At 39.7% G+C, this 22814-nt stretch overlaps 1 protein-coding gene across 14 annotated transcripts in view; it reads right to left on the reverse strand.

Moving 5' to 3' along the window:
- ARID1B (AT-rich interaction domain 1B) overlaps positions 1–22814 on the reverse strand; it is a 513434-nt gene that overhangs the window by 120201 nt on the left and 370419 nt on the right. For 12 of the 14 annotated variants that reach the window (XM_089669751.1, XM_089669747.1, XM_089669745.1 and 9 more), the window contains 2 exons: positions 15432–15521; positions 4257–4436 (listed from right to left, as the gene is read on the reverse strand). In XM_089669751.1, coding sequence (XP_089525877.1) covers positions 4257–4436; positions 15432–15521 — 270 coding nt within the window. The remainder of the gene's footprint in view (positions 1–4256; positions 4437–15431; positions 15522–22814) is intronic. The other 2 variants (XM_089669757.1, XM_089669753.1) reach the window with 1 other exon arrangement.

Here is a 22814-nt window from a genome sequence, read left to right on the forward strand (position 1 = left end):
AATTTCATTTGGGTGCAGCATTGTATGACCACGTACTTGTCAGGTAAAGTAACGCAGCGACGAAACGCAAAAAATAGCCTGGTCAGGAGGGGGGGGGGGGGGGGGGTAAATCATCAGGAGAGCAAGTGGTTAACTTGTTTGTATTATATTTTTTATATTGTTTAGTTATTATTACAATTCTTTTGTGCACCTATATGCAATAGCACACTTGATATTGAAGATAAGGCACTGTAATTTTCACATATATTTGCAAATGTGTGCAACTAAAACTTTAACATGAACTGTTAGACAGGGAAATTTTGGTTTTATTGCAGGCTAGCTGGTAAGTGTGCTGGGATACTTTCTGTTGTTTCTACAGAGTAGGTATAATATTTAATTATTTTTTTTAATTTAAGCTTGAAAGAAAAATACTTTAATAACACTTTAAGTTTATCTGTGAGACTGTCATGTGTGGAGCAGTAATTAAGGCCTATTTTACAGAATTCATTGTCTGCAGGACATTTGCACATATATACGCACATATATACAGTGGGTAGGCAAATTTTTTATAAATAGACTCCAAAGAGTAAACACTTTGAGAGAACAGAGGGAAACCCAGAAAGAAGGTCAGTCATTTTCCTATGCCTTGTTAATCTATTAGCAATTGCTGGCTTGGACAGGAAACAGATGGCCTCAGACATTAAAGACAATGAATCCAGCAGCTGCTGGGCTGGTCCATATTAGTTGGACATGTCACAATGCCAAGCCTGGGCACCCACACACATATAGACACAGGGAAAGATGAAAAACCTGGCATTTTTTAAAATTCTGTCTGTGTCTCATTGGGGAACTTTTTTTCACTAAGGTGAACTGGGTAGGACGGTTAACATTGCTTGGCATAATACAGCAGAATACACATGACAAAGGACAGCACTCGATTTCTGGCAGGATCAACAACTATTTATCGAAAAAAATTATAATGTATATACACACACACTGCTGTGCAATATTTTAAAGGGTTACTAAACTCAGGACCCTGCATTCACTCTATCTGGTCTCACACAGAACATAGACATGCAATTATTTTAGTAAATATAAACTGCTAAATAAGTGAATAAGACAACATATAAAATGTTATAGTGGCGCTAAATTAATAGTGATGAGGTGATATAGACATACTTAGCATAAAATGTTAATAAATCAATCAAATGATAACAGTGAATTACTGTGAATACAAAAATTATATATAATAATCCAAAGTCCTCCTTCTTTGGAATCTACCACGTGCTGTCTAATAATAACCAGGTGCCTCAAAGTGTCCCCCACACGGATGTGCACTCACCAATAGTTGTTGCCTCCCACTTTCATGGTTGGCAAAATTCTCCAAATATAAGCGGATTAAAACCAATGGGGTACAACCATCATGAAGGTATAATGGTTAAAATATTAAGGATTCTATACATTCCAATGCTTATGTATCATACAAGCATGATATTCCTCTTTCCCATGATCACCATGTAAAACAAAAAGCAGAGAGGCGCTCCAATGGTGTAGTATTAAAACCAAGATCCTTTATTAATCCAAATGGACAATACTCACAAGCAAACAGTAGTAAAAAGCCCAGTATCATATTACTGAATAAGCCTGGAGTGACAGAAGACCGTGGGTGCTCTCACCACCTCCGGATTAGTGTTCACTGACGCCGTCGCGTCACTTGGGGTTCCAGTGACTGGAAACCGAAAGTGATGCGACGGCGTCAGGGAACACTAATCCGGAGGTGGTGGATTCCAAAGAAGGAGGAACAAGTTCTATGGCCTTTGGATTATTATATATAATCGTTGTATTCACAGTAATTCACTGTTATCATTTTATTGATTTATTCACATTTTATTGTGTGGTACTCACTATATCACCTCATCACTATTAATTTAGCGCCACTATAACATTTAATATGTTGTCTTATTCACTTATTCATTACGGTTTAAAGTGGCAGCACTTTTTTGTTTAATATATATATTTGTTGACTATATTTGATACACTAAGCGCAATTTAATACGTGTTGATAAATATCACATACATGTTTATTTAACACACTTATGTAATAAACTGCTAAATAACTTTTCTCATCAGCAGTTAGAGCTGCTTGTGACTTCTATCAGTGTTCAGCAGAGCACTAGATAAAGCTTGTAGGAGTTTTAATTCTGCTCTAGGAGGATGCAGAACCCCTGACCTCTGTCTCGACAGTGCTGATTGACCCTGTCCTGATCATATGCACTCTCCCAGGAAAATAAAAACCTCTCTAGCAATACACATCAAAATGAGCATGTGCAGAGTGTTTCCACACAATATGTCTTATCAGGAGATAAGAGAGGGGCACTGGAAGAAGGGGAGGATCAGAGAAGTCAGGATCAAGCAGCATTTTTACACGGTTCCACAGTGAGCATAACAAGCATGCTTTACTGCATATACAGACTGATTTTACTGTTGTGGGATTAGTAACACTTTAAGGCGGGTGTGAAAAGAATGCTGGAACTTAAGAATGCTTTCAGAAATGGAAGTGTTCATAGTTTATTTTTATCAAATCAACAAAATAGAAAGTAAATGAACAGAAGAGAAATCCAAATTGAAGCAATATTTGGTGTGACCACCCTTTGCCTTCAAAACAGCATCCGATCTTCTAGGTACACTTGCACTCAGTTTTTAAAATGAACTTGGCAGGTAGGTTGTTTCAAACATCTTTGAGAACTAACCACAGATCTTCTGTTTATGTAGGCTGCCTTAAATCCTGTCTCTCCATGTACTCCTAGACAAACTCTGTTGAGATTAGGGCTCTGTGGGGGCCAAACCATCACTTCCAGGACTCCTTGTTCTTCTTTATGCTGGAGATAGTTCTTAATGACATTGGCTGAATGCATGAGGTTGTTGTCCTGCTGCAGAATAAATTTGGAGCAAATCACAGGCCTCCCTGATGGTATGGCATGATGGAAACGTATCTGCCTGTATTTCTCAGCATTGAGGATACCATTGAACCTGACCAAATCTCTAACTCCATTTGTAGAAATGCAGCCCCAAACTTGAAAGAACCTCCATCATTCTGCACTGTTGCCTGCAGACACTCATTATTGCACCACTCTCCAGCCCTTTGGCAAACAAAGTGCCTTCTGCAACAGCCAAATATTTCACATTTTGACTCATCGACCAGAGTACCTGCTACCATTTTTCTTCACTCCAGTTCCTATGTTTTTGTGCAAAGTTGAGGTGCTTAGCCTTGTTTCCATGTCAAAGGTATGGCTTTTTTGCTGCAATTCTTCCATGAAGACCACTTCTAGCCAGACTTCTCCAGACTGTAGATGGGTGTACCTAGGTCCTACTGGCTTCTGCCAGTTGTGTGCTGATGGCACTGCTGGACATCTTCCAAAATCGAATGTATGTATGACGTGTCTCATCTGCTGCAACAAGTTTCCTTGGTCCAAAACTGTCTACGGTCCTCAACGTTGCCTAGATCTTTGTGCTTCTTCAAAACAGCACAGCACATCTTGAAAGTCCAGTCTGGTTTGAAATCTTTGCCTGGGAGAGACCTTGTTGATGCAGTATATCTACCTTGTGTCTTGTTGCTGTGCTCAGCCTTGCTATGGTATATGACCTGTGACATGAATCTGTCTTCCATAACCTCACCTTAGTAGCAGAGTTTGGCTGTTCATCACTTAATTTTAAGCCTCTGGCGCAACTGTTTGTTTTAGGTAATGACTGTGCTTCAACCTATATATGAAATTTATCATTAGCACCTGCTTATTATAATTGGTTAATCATACACTTGACAGTAATCCTACAAAATCCCTTACTTTGTGTAAGTGTACAAAGTGTGCAAGTAAAATAATTGATTCTGGTTTGAAGCCAAAAGGGTAGTCACACCAAATATTGATTTGATTGAGATTTTTCTTTGCTTTTTGTAAATTGATAAAAAAAAAACAATTAAAATAAGTATTTTTGAAAGCATTCTTACTTTACAGCCTTTCTTCACACCTGCCTAGAACTTTTGCATACTGCTGTATGTTAAAGCGAATTTAATAGTATAATTAACAGACAAAAAAGGAGCAAAAAGAAATAGTTCATTTTTAGGGTTTACATACACATAAGTAATATTGATTTTACATACAACAAGACTATCAGTTTGTGGAAAGAATTATTTCTGTCACATTCGAATACTCGAATATAGGTGTACAAGTTAATGTATGTTCACATTTAAGCTGTACTGTATCTGTAGGTTTATCTCTTGCCTTGTGGTCCATATTGGTTGATCTGAGGGCCATAAGTGCTGCTGGAGTTTCCTTGTGGAAAGCTGGCCATACCAGGATGTATCTGACCTCCGGGAGATGGATGCGGAGACATGGAAGGCCCAGTGTGCTGTGGTCCATATTGTGGCAACTGATGGTTTCTCTGCACACTGGGCATATAACCTACAATTAAAAAAAAAAAAATGATTGAAAAATAGATGATGCACCATTACTGGCACGAGGTATTGGAAACGTTCTTAAAGGAAAAGTACAGCCAAAGCTCTTTTTTTGGGCTGTACTTCTCTTTTGCATCACAGGAGTGCAGAAAAAACTGCACTCCTGTGCAGAGAGCGGCGGTGAGAACTCAGCAATCAGCAGTCAAATGATCACGGAGTTCTCACACTTAGAGCCACCGGGGGACAGATGCAGCACAAGACTGATGCTGCATCCACCTAAGTATAATTTTGCGGAAAAAAACCCATGCTTCCCTTTTAAGGTCGCTTTCACGCAGTTGTGCTGTGTTAACACATATACATTAATGATTGTTGCATTAAGGCAGTCCTTTCATTTGAATAGCCTGCTTATTGCACCAAGAAAGGTGCATGTACTTTTTTGTGAGGCAATGCACTACAATGCATGGTAGTAAATCACTGTGTGCTTTAATGGTGTGCAAAGAACAGCCAGTGGCAGAGTGAATTGGGGTGCAATTCAGGATTAATGGCACCATTTCACATTGCTGCATGTAATGCACAGATGATCACAGCGCAATGGAGTGAAAGTACCATTGTGTGCTGCACCATTTAAAACATGCTAAATTGGCTACAAATATAATAACACTACCTGTTAAAAAAAGCTTTCAGTACTACAGCTTCACCACTACATAAAAAATAAGAAGTATCATACAAAATAACTATCTGAATAAATACATGTTCGAGCCCCCTGCCCATAAACCCTTTATTCCAAAAAATAAAAAGTAGGAATAGGAAATCCACTGATATTTTAAATAGACTCTTTATGAAGGTTGTTGCCCTTTGCCCATATATTGTATGATACGGCTCCTTAGGGGATAGCACTATAAATATATACACTATATTGCCAAAATTTTTGGGATGCCTGCTTTTACATGAACTTTAATGGCATCCCAGTCTTAGTCCATAGGGTTCAATATTGAGTTGGCCCACCTTTTGCAGGAAGAACAGCTTCAACTCTTCTTTGAAGGCTGTCCACAAGATTGAGGAGTGTGTCTATGGGAATGTTTGACCATTCTTCCAGAAGCACATTTGTGAGGTCAGGTACTGATGTTGGATGAGAAGGCCTGGCTCGCAGTTTCCACTCTAATTCATCCCAAAGGTGTTCTATCGGGTTGAGGTCAGGACTCTGTGCAGGCCAGTCAAGTTCCTCCACCCCAAAATCACTCATCCATGTCTTTCTGGGACAGGAAGGGGCCATCCTCAAACTGTTCTCACAAAGTTGGGACCATGAAATTGCCCCAAATGTCTTGGTATGTGATGCCTTAAGAGTTCCCTTCAATGGAATTAAGGGGCCAAGCCCAACCCCTGAAAAACAACCCAACACCATAATCCCCCTCCACCAAACATTACACTGGGCACAATGCAGTCAGGCAAGAACTGTTCTCCTGGCAACCGCAAAACCCGACACATTCATCAGATTGCCAGACCGAGAAGCGTGATTCGCCACTCCAGAGAACATGTCTCTACTGCTCTAGAGTCCAGTGGTGGCGTGCTTTACACCACTGCATCCTTTGCTTTGCATCGCACTTGCTGATGTAAGGCTTGGATGCGGCTGCTTGCCCATGAAAACCCATTCCATGAAGCTCTCTACGCACTGTTATTGTGCTAATATGAAATCCACATAAAGTTTGGAGGTCTTTAGCTATTGACTGCAGACTGTGTGCTTCAGCATGTGCTGACCCCATTCTGTTTCTGCTGTTCCCAGTTGCTTCCACTTTGTTATGATACCACTAACAGTTGGCCGTGGTATATTTAGTAGCAAGGAAAATTCACGGATGGGCTTATTGCACAGGTGGCAACCTATCACGGTACCACGCTTGAATTCACTGAGCTCCTGAGAGCGACCCATTCTTTCATAAATGTTTGTAGAAGCAGTCTGCATGCCTAGGTGCTTGATTTTATACACCTGTGGCCCTGGAGGTGATTGGAACACCTGAATCCAATGATTTAGAGGGGTGTCCCAATACGTTTGGCAATATAGTGTGTATATAGATATCTTTTATAAAACATGTAATACATAACCACAGATTTGAAAAACCATTAAAGTTTCCCTAAAAATGATGATAGAGCACATTATTAAATAACTAAAGTTATTTAACATGTTTGGAGTTGATTTTTGTTTTTATTTAATTCCAAACCGTCAACATTTTTCTAAAACAAAAAAACAAAGGTTGTTCGCTCATATAAGGTTGTGGAAATATTTAAAATAGAAGGGGGCCAATATATATATATATATATATATATATATATATATATATATATATATATATATATATATATATATATATAGTATATATTTTTTTTTTATATTTATTTTTTTTACAGACAACCTCACAATTTACATTTGGTTTGCTGTAATCCTTTTTTAACTCTTAAAATCCCGTAAACCTGTTTGCCATTTACTAGATATGCAATTCTCCTGAATCTTACAGATCAGGGCTGTAGCACCTCCTGTAGTTTAGCCAGCTGGGCTGTTTAAGCAGTCTAATGGAGTCTCCTGTTGTTTGATTAGCTATGCAAGGCTATTAACATTAACTAAAATAGATTGATGATGAAAGCTTGTTGATTCCTCATCCTTGGCACAGAATACTGTTGAAATACACATTTGAAGAATGTGCTACACAACAGGAACAGAAGTCAGGGGTTCGCATCCAGAACGAGGCAGCAGTATATCTTTAAATGAGGGCATCTAAATCAGGAAGATGGATGAATGCAAGCATGCATTTTACAGACAAGTCTATGAGCCTCAGAAAAGTGAGTCAGGAAAATACTAGATCACAGTTTTGATAAAAGAGTAAAGGAGATGGTTACATTTCTTTATATATATATATATACACACACATATATATATATATATATATATATATATACATACATACATATATATATACATACACATACATATATACATACATACATATATATATACATACATATATATATATATATATACACACATACATACACACACACATGCACACACTTAAATACACACTGAATATACATACAGATCCAGAAAAAAATCCTGTTCTGCTACTACAAGGAGGCTACTTCTTGTTAACTGTATCCAGGGCAAAGAAGAATTTTATCTTTGTTTCTCCATTGCTCCAGGATGAAATGGAAAGGGACCCTGATTAAAGCCCAACTGCAGGAAACTTGGAAATTGTCCCTTTGAATGTGGCTATGAACACACTGCAAGGATTAACTGTTCATTTAGGTATAGGTAGATTCACTCATCTAATCTTCTACTCCTTTCTACTGCTAGACCAGTCCCCGCAGCATCTTCTTTCCCATGCTCCAGCAGTCTAAGGTCCTGATGTCATCAAGACCAATTCAGAGTCTACAGACCTGCACTGGACGTTAGGACACCATAGGGACAGTACACAACCAGATTATGGCTTTCTGCCGGGGAGCAGAGGATCAGGTAAGTAAAAGTGCTTTTACCGTCCCCTAGACCTAAGAGAGCAGCTAACCCCTGCAGTGTCCACAGGACACAGGAGGAGTTTAAAATTTTCTGTAGTTGGGCTTTAAAGTCTAACTGGACCCAAGAACTAAAATGCAACATTGTTCATTCTGCCAGTCCTTAAATGAGATGACTACATTGCTTTTATTTTTACATGGTGATCCTGCCATTAACACACTTCCCGTCTTAAGGTGATGACGCTGGCCCTAGGTCATGCTAGGCTCTTGCTCCCGATTTACTATAGAACACCTCCCCCTCACCATAACATAAAGCGAAGGTGATCTATAGTTTAGACCAGGCTTTCTCAACCTTTCTAATGCTAAGGAACCTTTGAAATAACTTTCCTGCCTTAGGGAACCCCTGCTAAAAATTACTATATCTACAACTCGTGATACATTAGTGTGATGGTCAGTGGGAAGGATTCTCTATACAGTTTGGTCATTGGGAAGAATTCCCCCCTTACAGATAGCTATGAAGATCAATGGTGTCAGTGGGAACTTATTGAGGGGCAGAAATTGCTCATTGCTCAAGGTTTTTCATACCACGTGGCCGGCACTTGCTGTAATTGTACACAGTGGAAGCCTGTCAGCAAGTCGCAGCCAAGCTGATCAGCTGTCTACTATCACAGCCCAGAGCCCTATGTTGACAATCAACACAGAGCTCCGTACAGAGAGAACGATCTCTCAGTTTCTCACCTCTGCAAAGCAGGGAAGAGAAACTTAGAGATATAGTAGTAAAAGCAGCACATTTTGCACATATTTCACATAATTAGGCACACATTTAGATGTTTGATCGCCCTATATGTTAACCCCTTCCCAGCCAGTGTCATTAGTACAGTGACAGTGTATAATATTATCACTGATCACTGTATTAATGTCACTGGTTATGTCAGTGACAGTTAGTCAGTTCCCTCCAGCATCAGTTAGTTTCAGATTGCCCACCGCACTATCACAGTCCCATTATAAGTCGCTGTCCATTGGCATTAGTAGTATACAAATAAATAAATAAAATTCCAGTATATATACACCATAGCTTGTAGGCGCAATAACTTTTATGCAAACCAAATTAATATACACTTATTTGGATTTTTGTTTTTAACAAAGACATGTAGCAGAATACATTTTAGCCAAAATTTATGAAGAAATTTGATTTTTTTAACATTTTGTTATTGGATATGTTTTATGGTAAAAAATATTGTGTTTTTTTTTTTTCAAAATCCTCTGTCTTTTTTAATTTATATCATAAACAAAACCCAGTGGTGATCAAACATCACCAAAAAAAAAAAAAGCTTTATTTGTGTGGAAAAATAAATTATATAAATTTGGTTTCGGCATTGCAAGACCGCGCAATCACCAGGTAAAGGTAGAGCAGTGCTGAACTGCAAAAATGGCCTGGACATGAAGTGGGTAAAATCTTCCAGAGCTGCAGTTGTTAAAATGCTGTTGTCCAAGTTCCTACTAATCAGATAAAAACAGACACAAGGATGTATCATTTCCCATTGATTAAAAAGCATTTAAATTAAAATGTCAGATTTGGTGATAGGTTCCCTTTACGTTTTAACACTCAGAATTTCAGTGTAAAAATCCAGAAGAGTTGACTACGTTTTAACAGAAAACAACAGATTCATAATACAGTATATTAGTTTAGTGACCAATGAGCACTTGAAGGAACTCATAAGTTGATAGTATAGAGATTGTTGGGTTTTACTAGACAGCAGTTCTTGTGTACCAAGAACATGATATATAGTATAAAGCATTATTTCTCCATGGGACTTCTTTCAAACAATGACTTTCAATCAATCTTAGGACAAATTAGACTCCCATTATTAAATTCCAGTTGCTGAAATCTCCGGAAAGCTTAAGACTAAAACCATGGCGGGTTAAAATACTGGCACTTGCACTATAAAATGGTTTTCCACAAGCCTTCACATGTGAACAACAATGTCTAACAGCATGCTGGATTAGGAATGAAAGAGGGAGAACTGCCACAAAGTGGGCTCCTTTTAAAACTAATACCCTGTAAGTTCAGTCTGGTAAATAAAAACTTCATCAGCTTCATTATTCTACATAATAGCTCAGCAGATTGATAAATGACTGCAGTGCTCAGTTTATAGAAAAACAAGGAAAATCCCTAACTGAATAGTCTGCTGTATGTGCTAGCTCTCAGCAGGAAACCGTAGCTGACATAATAAAACAAATGCAAACATGAAGTTGGCTTGAAAAGGGTAGGTGAAATTCAGACTCACAGCTCTTTTAGAGGCTAAAGCAGTAACACTATCCCATCTGGATCACACAAAGTGCTGAGTTGATTTTCACAGGCATGTATGCAGTTTTAGGCCTAGGTGGATGAGAATCTGTGTGCATGTGGACCCTTAATACCATCAATTTTGCTCAGTTTTCTACTAGAGTCAAGTAGCAGCAAGAGCCACGGCACAAATGTTGAGATTATCCTCATATCTAACTATGATGGGATTGAGGTAGAACTACAGAAACATTTTTAACCTTAGATATAGTAATTTTTTTTTTTGCTATTTTTGTTCATATGGAAGATTTTCCATCACTTCTTGTCCCATAGCCAAACAGGTAGTGGGAGAAAGTCCCTTTAAAATGAGGAGAATCCCTGGTTGCCGCCAGGGTCACCATGCCTAGTGTCACCAAGAGAGTCAGTTCTTCCTATCCCTTCTCCCTGATAAACCTACAGTAGTTTTCAGGAGAGCCAAATACATAAAAAATATTGTGGTCCCAGGTAAAATAAAAGGAGCAACCATATAGTTCAGGGACATGTCAACTTTTTTAGACGCCAAACAAAGGAATTAAGGATGCTACTTCAGACTCTATAAGGTCCTTATATGCAGACAACTGCTGGGGGTTCATGTAGGGAAAGAGCTCGTCTCATCTCCATAGAAGTCAATAAGGAAGGAAAAGTTCCAGGAGCACATCAAACAAAACCCTCAAGTGAAAAGTGGAAGCAGCCTCAGTCTAGAATCTCTCCAGGTCACACTCCTGACGTCTTTTTCCCCGCTCACATGGCAAACCATACCTCAGGATGAAACATGTCAGGGGTGTGACCTGGATAGAGTCTAGGCTGAGGCTGCTTCAAATAATGGTTTTATGTGGTGTGCCGCTCCTGTGATTTCTTTTCTTTCTTCATTAAAGTTTTTAGACATCAAATGTACTTATCCATGCAAAAAATAGAATAGTTCAGATGGCAGAGTGTATACAGTGAAACAATTCATTACCTGCTCTATGCAGTTTGGGGTATACAGGCTCAGCTGTCTGTGTGGCCTCATTTACATGGGCAGGTCCATTAGGACCATATGCACTAGATTTGGGGAACACCGGCGGCTGGTAGAGGATAGTGACTGTGAGCAAAGCTTCCCTAAACACTTTGCTTGGCATGACAATAATAGTACTCAGGGACTCAAATTATTTGGGATCGAAACTTACAGAGAAGCAAACATTTGACAGATTGTGCAGTAGAGAGACTTATTGGATATTTATGCCCCAGTATGGCCCCAAAAGGACTAAATGAGGGCATAGTCCAGTTCTATGAGTTTTTTTTTTCCTTTTTCCCCCCTCTTCTTTTTCTATATATAATTCAGATATTTACTCTAGTCCCATTTCATATTCTTTCAGCTTTGAGATATTTTATATAGTGATTATTCCCAGTCGAGATTCCCAATTGGGGACATCCTGGGTAATATAGACATGTTTTATGTTTATTATTTATCATTGCAGTATTAGCATATTTGTTTTTATTTATTTATATATAATTATTATTTATTCTTATTTAGACATGACTGAATTCTAATTTATGCATCGGTTTCTTAACATGTGAGTTTATACACCTATATGTTTTTATATATTACATGGTTTTATATATTTGATAATTGTGAACTAGTATATCATCTTCTCTTATGGCTTTTCATTATGCCATTACCATTACTGTTATGTATTTCCAATGCATTATCATTAATATTGATTTCCTGTTTTGGACAAGCTCATTAGAGTTGCATGTATATATATGCATTTAATGATCCCATTTTTTGTCAGGGGAAAAATGGGCTTTTTGGTTGTTTGCCATTTTTTTACAAGCACCTTAGGGTTTATTAAGCAGACAGAGCATACATGTCCAACATTTTTCAAAGTTGTCTAAGTTGTTCCTGCAGTGGCCATCTTTATCACATTGCATGTCAGTGTGAAATGTAGTCACTGAAGTAATTAATAATGAATGCTCTAAGGTATCCCTATAAATATAGTACAGGGGAAAGGGCCAGTAAGCTTGAAAAAGGGAAGCCCCCCTCCCTCCCTGAAATGCATAATTTCCATGGCAACTTGCCACACTCACGCTCATCCAGGAAGTGCTTGGTAATCAGCACGTCCACTCTCAGTCCTCCATGATTAGAGGAGGTGGCCAGAGAGGGTAGGTATAGTTGGCAATCTTTATGAGTGCAAATGACAAGTCCCTTACCTCTATTAACCCTGCCGCACCACACAAACACAGCGGCAGGGTTGGGGGGCTCTGAGGAGGAAGATTTCCACTAAACAAGGAGCCAACAGCATAAGGGACACATCAGATTGATGGTAAGTCATGTTCCTTGTGCTTTTAAAAAAAAATAAACTTAGGATTTAAATAACTGACCCAGGGAAAAGTATGCAAATCAAAGTTGAAAGAACGTCTTTATCTGCATAATTCCTCTAAATCAGTAACTCAAATCCACCTTTTTCATCCTTGTTTGTTGCATTTCAGTGCTGCTGAACCCCTCCAGCCCCTCCAACAACTACCTGTCTACGTTCACCTGCTCAAGTGTAAGCTTCACATCATCATGGTCCAACTTCTTGATGTAGACATCAATGGACTAGGTCTCTGTAATATATCTTCACAAGGCTGCTTGTGGTCTTCACCAGGAATGCATGTGATAGGGTGACAACCCAGGAGTACAATTAGAAGGTAGTTGTCAACCCATAACAAGAAGTGCTTGAACAAGGTCCTTCATGGCAGGATCACCAAGTATTATTTGAATTAAAGCTTTGGATTCTAAATACAGTACTTTTGAAAACAACTTTTGAAATTATATGAACATGTTAAAGAGTGAATGGTATAAATATGATTTTGAGAATGTGCTCCTTCTTCCTTTGGAACCACAAGCGTCCGCGCATATCTTTCTGCCAATTGGTTCTCCCCAAATCCAGGGGTGGAATTGGGCTCCCAGACCTCAGGCAATATCATTGGGCCTGCCATCTTTGCAGAATTATAGATTGGAATATTCATTCGACTACCAAAGACTGGGTGCATCTCGAAAACTCCTTCTCTCCTTCTCCTATAGCTTCGATCCCGTGGCTCTTGACGAAACATACCCCCCAGGCCCTTCTCACTCATCCACTGATTGGTCCTACCTTGAGCATCTTCCGCTCGATGTGCAAGTCGGCCTCCATCTCAGATGCCCCCAACCCTTTAACCTCCCTTTGCTTAAACCCGGACTTCCCTCCGGGTATGCACAAGGCCTTCCTGTCAGAACATTGGCCGTATGACCAGGTGAAAGCGGAACACTTTTTTCATAACGGCCAATTGAAATCCTACTCCTCTTTGGCGAGCACCATGAAAGATCGTACCTTCCCCTTTTGGGCCTACCTTCAAATCAGGCATTTTCTCACATCCTCTGTTCACCGCCACAAATGGACTCGTCCTCTCACCCCCTTTGAATCAATTTGTTCTAAGGCTGAACCCCAGCGGCATCTAATCTCATCCATGTACCTCCTTCTCACCGGTGATGGGAATCCTAACTCGCTCCCCGCTTGCCGAGCTTGGAGGAGAGACCTTGATATAGATTTTTCCTCCTCAGATTGGGACCAAATTTTTACATACTCCCACAAATGTTCGCTGAATGTATCGACCCAAGAAAACGGATACAAGCTAGCTTCCCGTTGGTACATTACCCCTTCTAGAACTCATCGTTTTAACCCTTCTCTACCCAATAATTGTTGGAGATGTGGAGCACCTGATGGGTCCCTTCTCCATATTTGGTGGTCCTGTCCTATCGTCCTGCCCTTCTGGCAGGAAGTCCACCGTATAACCTCGTCAGTGTCCACTTTACCTCTCGATTTCTCCCCGGCCCAATTTCTCCTCCACCATACACCGCTCCCCAAACGTCTATACTTCCGATCGTTAGCTATGCATATGATTAATGCTGCTAGACTCTGTCTTCCTGTGTTTTGGAGATCTACTCAACCCCCCTCAATAAAAGCTTGGTTCACTCGTCTGGGAAGAGTTGCAGAGATGGAGGAGTTGATTGCTTCCTCCCAAGATAACCCGACTAAATTCTCCCATACTTGGTCGTGTTGGATTCACTTCCAAACGACCCCCGAATACCAATCCCTCATGGGTCTTTCTACCTGACTCTGAGCCAGACCTGTGGCTTTATATTGCACTCTGTATTGTACTGACTCCTCGACCCTTGCTAGGCTGTCGATAATACTTTTCTATTATATCCCTTTCACTGATCAGGTAGTGAGACACTCCTTTTCCCTGGTGCTCGATTGTCTGCTTTATGTCTCTATCCCCTAGGGGATGAGCACACCAGCTCTGTCCTTGGAGCTTCCACCTCTATGACATGTCTATCCATACCGCCCCCCCCCCCCCCCCTTAGTCTCCCTCCCCTTTGACCCTTACCCCCCTTCCCCTCTTTTTTTTTTTTTTTTTTTTTTTTTTTTCTCTTCTTTGGCTTTCCAGCTTCTCACCATTTTTTATTTTTTCTTTCCTTCCGACTCCTTCCTCATTGTGCCCTGTACCTGCCATTACTGTTTTTGTTGTTATTCACATCTTCTCCACTTCATTTTTTCCCTTTTTCTTTTTCCTCTACACATATGTTTATTCCGCTGTCCATAGGCAACCTAATCTCACACCCGGATTACACTTGCACATGTGCCTCTCCCATTCCACGGAGTTTTTTTTTCATATGCGTTGGTTACCTTTGAGTGGTACCTTTGCTGCTCCTCCTGGATAACACCGAGCTTTCTATATTTTCGCAACTTTTTCCTTGCACCAGAAGCCCAGCACCTTTAGCTTTATCCCCTTCCCCCCTACTCTGCTCCTCGATGATAAAAGATATCTGGGGGTGCACATAAATGATCCTGCTCGTTTGGTGATATTTTGTATGCTATGTGGTGATTTTGATTGGTGTTTGCCTTCTTTGTTTTTGGCTGTATTCTCGTGTTTTTTTTTTTTTTTTTCCAAGTTCAACTTCATTATTGTTACAGGTGACACAAGAGGGCTTTATTATTTTGTTCGCCTGCATATTTCTTTTTGTCTGGCATGTGCGATTTGTGTTTTACCGCGTTTTTCTTTGGCACATTGTATTACGTTGTACAATTTATACCATTTGTATGTTCTGACTTTTTCTCAATAAACTTTGTGGAACAAAAATAAATATGATTTTGTTGTTTGATTCTTTGTGCTGATTCTTACCTCTGTCCTGTGGCATTGGTGACTGGCTTAGTGCGGGATGTGAGCTGGATTCAGTCTGACTGCCTGCTGGTTGTGGCGGCATTTGGGTTCCTATAAAGTGAAAAACAAAAGCTTTTATAGTACAAGAAAAAAAAGTGTTCAAGACATGGGCTGATATTTTAAAGGAATAGAGGCTATACACTTTGCAAATTGAATGTTTGTAAAGGTGAACATGTGATCATTTTGAAAACAGAACTTTTGTTAAAACATTATTGGTTTGTTGAAGTCTATACAGATTTACCTTATTTATTAAACTCGGTAATCATTCACTTTGTCTTTTGTAAATCAACCCCAATAATAACATTTACCCTGCTTTTAATGGAGGAAGATAAACATTTGCCAGTCCAATAAATTATATGATTCGTTTTTTAGTATCTCAGAACTATACATATTTTACACCAACTGAGAAAGTACTGTACAGTGAGGAACAGAAGTATTTGAACACCCTGTGATTTTGCAAGTTCTCCCACTTAGAAATCATGGAGGGGTCTGAAATTCACATTGTAGGTGCATTCCCACTCAGAGACAGAATTTAAAGAAAAATTCAGGAAATCACATTGTATGATTTTTAAAGAATTTATTTGTCTTGCACTGCTGAACATAAGTATTTGAACACCTTAGAAAATCAGTGTTAATATTTGGTACAGAAGCCTTTGTTTGCAATTACAGAGGTCAAACGTTTCCTGTAGTTCTTGACCAGGTTTGCACACACTGCAACAGGGATTTTAGCTCACTCCTCCACACAGATCTCCTCTAGATCTGTCAGGTTTTGGGGCTGTCGCTGAGCAACACGGAGTTTCAGCTCCCTCCAAAGATGTTCTATTGGATTTAGGTCTGGAGACTGGCTAGGCCACTCCAAAACCTTGATATGCTTCTAACGGAGCCACTGCTTGGTTATCCTGGCTGTGTGCTTCGGGTCGTTGTCATGTTGGAAGACCCAGCCACGACCCTTTTCCAATGCTCTGACTGAGGGAAGGAGGTTGATGCTCAAAATCTCACAATAAATGGCCCCATTCATCCTCTCCTTAATACAGTGCAGTCATCCTGTCCCCTTCGCAGAAAAGCACCCCCAAAGCATGATGTTACCACCCCCATGCTTCACAGTAGGGATGGTGTTCTTGAGATGCAACTCATCCTTTTTCCTCCAAACACGACGAGTGAAGTTTAGACCAAAAAGTTCTACTTTGCTCACATCTGACCACATAACTTTCTCCCATGCCTCCTCTGGATCATCCAGATGGTCATTGAAACCATGACGGCGTAGTGTTCTACCGACAGTGACCTTTGAAACTGTGGTCCCAGCTCTCTTCATGTCATTCACCATCTCCTCCCTCATAGTTCTGGGCTGATTCCGCACCTTTCTTATCATCAGTGATACGAGGTGAGATCTTGCATGGAGCCCCAGTCCGAGGGAGACTGACAGTCGTCTTTAGCCTCTTCCATTTTCTAACAATTGCTCCAACAGTTGATCTATTTTCACCAAGCTGCTTGGCAATTGCCCCATAGCCCTTTCCAGCCTTGTGGAGGTCCACAATTTTGTCTCTGGTGTCTTTTGACAGCTCTTTGGACTTGCCCATGGTAGTAGTTGGCGTCTGACTGACTGTGGGGTGGACAGGTATCTTTAAAGAGCTCAGACAGGTGCTACTAAGTTAGATTGAGTGGAGTAGAGGTGGACTTTTTAAAGGCACAGTAACAGGTCTTTGAGAGCCAGAATTTTTTTCTGTTTCTTAGGTGTTCAAATACTTATGTTCAACAGTGCAAGACAAAAATTCTTTAAAAATCATATGTGATTTCCCGATTTTTTTTTTTTTTTAATTCTGCCTCTCAGAGTGGGAATGCACCTACAATGTGAATTTCAGACCCCTCCATGATTTCTAAGTGGGAGAACTTGCAAAATCGCAGGGTGTTCAAATACTTCTGTTCCTCACTGTATGTCGCATTCTACAGTGAAAGAGTGCAATTCAGAGCAACAAATGAGATACTGCTATTTAAAAATAAAACAAGAGACTAAGGTCACCATTCACAGTGGAGAAATTATATTGCTAGTTGCTGGATACCCCAATGTTACTTCAAACTGCGATCTTCAACATCCCACAGAGTTCTCTCTGCTTAAAGTGGTAGTAAAGTCACTTTGTTACTTTTTACCTACAGGTAAGTTCTTTTAGACGTGGTTTACTACCGCTTCTGAGAGAATCATTGGAGGAGACACTGTCACATGACTTTGGGGAGACACAGGTGGCTTTCTTGCCCCCATATTTTTTTGGTTTTATTCACTGTAAATTGCATTCCTCTTGTTTCAGATTCCTGGAGTGCAATGCGCATTTGGAAAGGGCATACAAGGTAGAAGTCTTGCCAGTGATAAGGCTTCTAGAGTACCTTCTTAACTTGCAACAACACACTTTTCCCAAAAATGGTACTTAGCTAACATGCAGAATTTTAGTGAAGAAGGGTCAGAAGTTTTGACATTTTTATTGCGGTCTATGGCTTGCTGTCCTAGTGACAACCAATCCTCCCATTTCATGTATGGGGCACATGGAGACAAGAAAAGGAGGATCTTCTTACTAGAGTAACTAACAGAACTACACCACCACTTGGAGGTGAGGGTCGACTCTGCTCCCTACTGATTATAATATGCTCGCTACCACCATAGGTTTGCTCTTTGGATCTTTGAATGTGCTATCAAATGTTAAATGGAGAGTGCCAATTTTGGGGTTTTGTGTGGAATGTGTAAGATTTGGCTTTTTTGTTTCTCCACCACTTTTTTGTGTCATACCAACACAAACAAAAGAAATAAACATGAGAATGTCTACACATTTGTAATTTCAACAATTTTCTGGGCAAAGTGGTACATTATCAAGAAATCAAGAAGTGCCAATATATTTGGCCATGACTGAATATATATATTTATTTTTTTCCCCCCAACCTCAGTTCTCAAACTCCCAACAGGCCATAATTCATGAATATCCCTTAGATAAAATAGTTGTCATAAACACCAATTCATTGATACTGATTAAAAGCACCACAGCAAAGTGAAGGGTATCTCAAAAACATGACCTGATGGGGGTACTTGAGGACTCAGGTTTGGAACTACTGACGTAAAGCACAGTGTTTGTTTATCTTGAAGACTTGTGTTGATCTGAAGAATAACATTTCAGCAGTTTAATTTTGTTTAAGCATTTGGATGATACTATTGCAGAACAGGAGGGAGTCATGCTAAGACTGTAAACCTTTATGTTGTCAAACATTTCTATGCAGTTGAAAAAAAAGAAAAACACAGTAAAAAACAGTAAACAAACAGCAATTCCATGTTAGTAGAATAAACTTCTGCTTAATATGTGTGTATGCCTGAGGCACTGCTATCAACAAAAGCTGATGGGAGTCAAGGGGATGTAAAAAAATGGATACTGCTTAGAAATCCAGACATGCAGACTTATTTAACAGGACAGTGTGAAAAGCAATTAAGATGTGCAAGTGCAGTCACCCAAAGCTACTGGATTTCCGTGAAAGATGCAAAAGCCCTAGCTGGTCATGGTTTAGCTGGTCATAGTAATGAACAGCAGTAGGCTGCTGGTCCACAAATGGGTGCTTAGAGACTCCTAGGGTAAGATAACAGAGATGGATGACAGCAGCATAATGGGAGATACAAGATACATAGATAATTAGACATACATCAGGAACTACGGCAAGGGATCAATCAAGACTGGAGATGAAAATTAGAAAGGTAAGTCATAAAATCCAAATTCAAGTAACACAACACTAAAGAGTACTTGTTTGGAGAAAAAGAAGAAATCGGGACCAGAAGGGAAAAGAGGCTCTAAGCATGGCATGGACAACACATAGTCAAATGTGTAGAAGGAAGACACCAAAGCTAAACACATAGGACAAGGCACAGGAACAGGACAAGGTTACCAAAGGACAGGACAAGAGAAACCATAACCAAAATCACTGACTAGGGGCCATAATCATTAGATTGGGATGTTAAAACATACAGTGTTCATTATATATTATTTTTTTCAATTAAGAGATGTGGAGTCTAGATATAGTAAATCCCCACTTTACTTGCATATCCAAGCGCACAAATTTACATTTCACATTAAAGCAATGCAACCAGGTTTCAAGTTCATGCTCTTTTTCAAGCACATTTGGCTTGAAAAAAAGAGTGTGGGCTTGAAACCTGGTTACATTGCTTTAATGTGATATGCAAATGTATGCACTTGGATATACAATTAAAGTGAGCATTTACTAGATCTACACTCCACATTGCTTGATTGATTATATGGAAGCAGTGAATATGGTCCAATTCTGCAGTTGGAACGTGTGTGTGTGTGTGTGTGTGTGTGTGTGTGTGTGTGTGTGTGTGTGCGTGCGTGCGTGCGTAACGAACCTGTTGTAGTCATGTTTTACTTATTACTGAGTTTTGCCATTTGATAGTAGAGGAATGGGCCCAATGGTGTAAGCATAAAATCAGCATAATTTATGATAATTCAGAGGGATTATAAACATTGCTAAACACAATCCAAATTTTGGATAGAGTAGGAGATGGTTAAAATCACTATCAGACTGTTTTTTACTACCATTTCTACGAAGGAAAATTTCCCTTCACTTCCTGTCCTTTGTACAAAATAGGAAATAAAGGGAAATCTACAAAGCAAGGGAAATTCATTCTTAAATGAATTTCTAGTGGAGGATATACCCTCTAGCCCAGATCCAGGGACAACTCAAATTTAGATGCACCTGGATTGCCATTATTATAATATGTACTCTGGAGAAACATCTAAAAACATCAGGCTTCACTATACAAGGTCCACTACCATGGCATAATAGCTTAGCACGTGAATTTCCGTAAGAGGATGGCTGACTTTTCATTTACTCACGCTTAGAATTAGAATTGGCAGGTGACATTATACAAAGGAGGCACTGGAAGCCCTAACTACCTTTTTCACCTTTTTTGCCAAAATGATGCATTAGTAACCCAGTCAAGTTCCAAAAACAGTTATGCTGTTTTCAATGTCTTTGTGCCTCTATTATCAAGTTAAAGCATTCATTAATTTAGAACCCTCAGCAAGGTCAGTGAGAACATTCATTTGAATGCTTTTAATGAAGTTTCCTAGCACAAGCTCCTTGTCAGTTTCCTTTTTTTTGGAAAGGAGAGTATCAACATTAACAATCACTGGTTACACCATTTATGAAACATGCAGATGTGGATTATTAAAGATTAATGCATTTCGGGATTGATGTCGGCATTCCGTTTGTCTCACGCCGAAACTAATTCTGTTCTTCATTAGTCAACGACAAATCACATCATGAGGATGCAGCACAGATATCAAAGGTGCAAACACGGGTGGAGAATAAGTGATGAAACTGGTTACTAAGCTACTTTACAAAGATAATCACTTAGCAGGGAGTCATTTATAAAGTGCCACAAAGTCACAAAAAACACTATCTGTATGCATTTGAAGAGGATGTGAAAAATTATGTTTAGCCAAGCCCCTATATTTTTTCTACTGTTTAAATAGCTTGGAGTGTAAAAACACAAAATGTAAGATAACATCCAAGACTTTGCCACCATATTGATAACAGGGGACAAACCCAGACTGTGTGTGCTGTATGTCCACATCCCAGCAAATCATGTACAACTATGAACAGAATATGTAGTCTTGGACTTTGTGTGAACATATAGAGGAGAAACTGAGTACCATAAAAATAGCTTTATTATGTACCATTAAAAGTGTATTACACAACATTAAAAATTACTCTCCACATAGGGGTTCACAACATGCAAACAATCCAATTACAGTTCACATGCACATTTCAGAAATCCTTTTTCAGTAGCGCAGAAACCCACTCCTACTATTTAATAATATCTACCAGTAAGGTAGACTGGAATTCATAGCATGTACATGTTGCCCATAGAGGTGCAAATGGGAACACAAAGGTGAAGCCACTGCCTCTCAGGTATAATACTACTTAAACATAATCTTAAAATAGAAGGACCAAATTCCAATGGGAAATTATTTGGACCCAATGTAAGTAAGTCACCATAATGACAGTATGGTAGTCAAAGTAGTCAAGGCACATATATTCTAAAGAGGGGGCTCTTGATGAGTATCTTAGAAGAAAACTCAGTTCACATAAATCCAGCCTGCTGTCTATATGGTTATATCTGCTTAATACGTGCCAACATAAAATTGCCAAACATCAGCTGATAGCATCCTGTGTTGCACACTTTGCCAGTGGACTACAAAATAACTCTCCCTTATGTTAAGGAGTGTAGGTGTTCTGTAGTCCTGTCTAGGATGATAATACTGCTGCATACATATATACAGCTAGGTGAGACATGCCTTAAACCAGAGTTCCAGTCCCATGCTAAATAAAAAATAAAAGTCAGCAGCTACAAAAATGTAGCTGCTGACTATTAAAAAAACAGCCACTCACTTGTCCCTCAATCCCATGGTGTCCTCACCGCAGCCTGTTTCACCCGCCGTCCAGTATTCCCAGTGCCGGCATCTTCAGTGTGGGCACCTGGCTGTGACAGCTAGCGGCTTCACAGCTGGGTGCACCCGGCGCATGTGCGAGTAGCGCTGCGCTTTCTGAATGGTCCTGTAGTCTTTTGGAACTTGTCACGTGTTCCAGAAGACTATGGTGGGAGGACAACTTCCGTTTGCAATTGCAGTGGAAGTGGGTGCGGGTCAGTTTTGGGTACCTGCTCCCCAAAGATGCCAATTGGCCAGTCTTCGGCAGGTTGGGAAAATATTGGTGGATTCCTAGCATTCATAAGTTCAGCAGCGATATATATATATATAAATATTAATTTATTTATATTTATTTTGTACATGTACACTTTGGGGTTGATTTACTAAAGGCAAATAGGCTGTGCACTGCAATTGCACTTGCAAGTGCACTGTAAGTGCTCGGCATGTGCATTTATGCTAGATCTCAGGAGAAGCTCTGAAATGAGGAAAAGCTCTGCTGATTTCTATTATCCAATCAAGTGCAAGCAAAAATGCTGTTTTCTATTTTCCTTGCATGTTCCCCTCAGATATAGAGTAACTGCACAGACTATTTGCCGTTAGTAAATCAACCCCAGTGTATGTGTGTGTATGTACACGCACATATATATATATATATATATATATATATATATATACACACACACACACATATATATATATACACATATATACACATACACACACACTATATTGCCAAAAGTATTTGGACACCCCTCCAAATAATTGGATTCAGGTGTTCCACTCACCGCCATGGCCACAGGTGTATAAAATCAAGCACCTAGGCATGTGAAAGAATGGGTCGCTCTCAGGAGCTCAGTGAATTCAAGCATGG

The sequence above is a fragment of the Staurois parvus genome, unplaced genomic scaffold (genome assembly GCF_062004578.1).
Source record: "Staurois parvus isolate SC_StPar_1 unplaced genomic scaffold, SC_StPar_1.0 ptg000081l, whole genome shotgun sequence".
NCBI lineage: Eukaryota > Metazoa > Chordata > Amphibia > Anura > Ranidae > Staurois > Staurois parvus.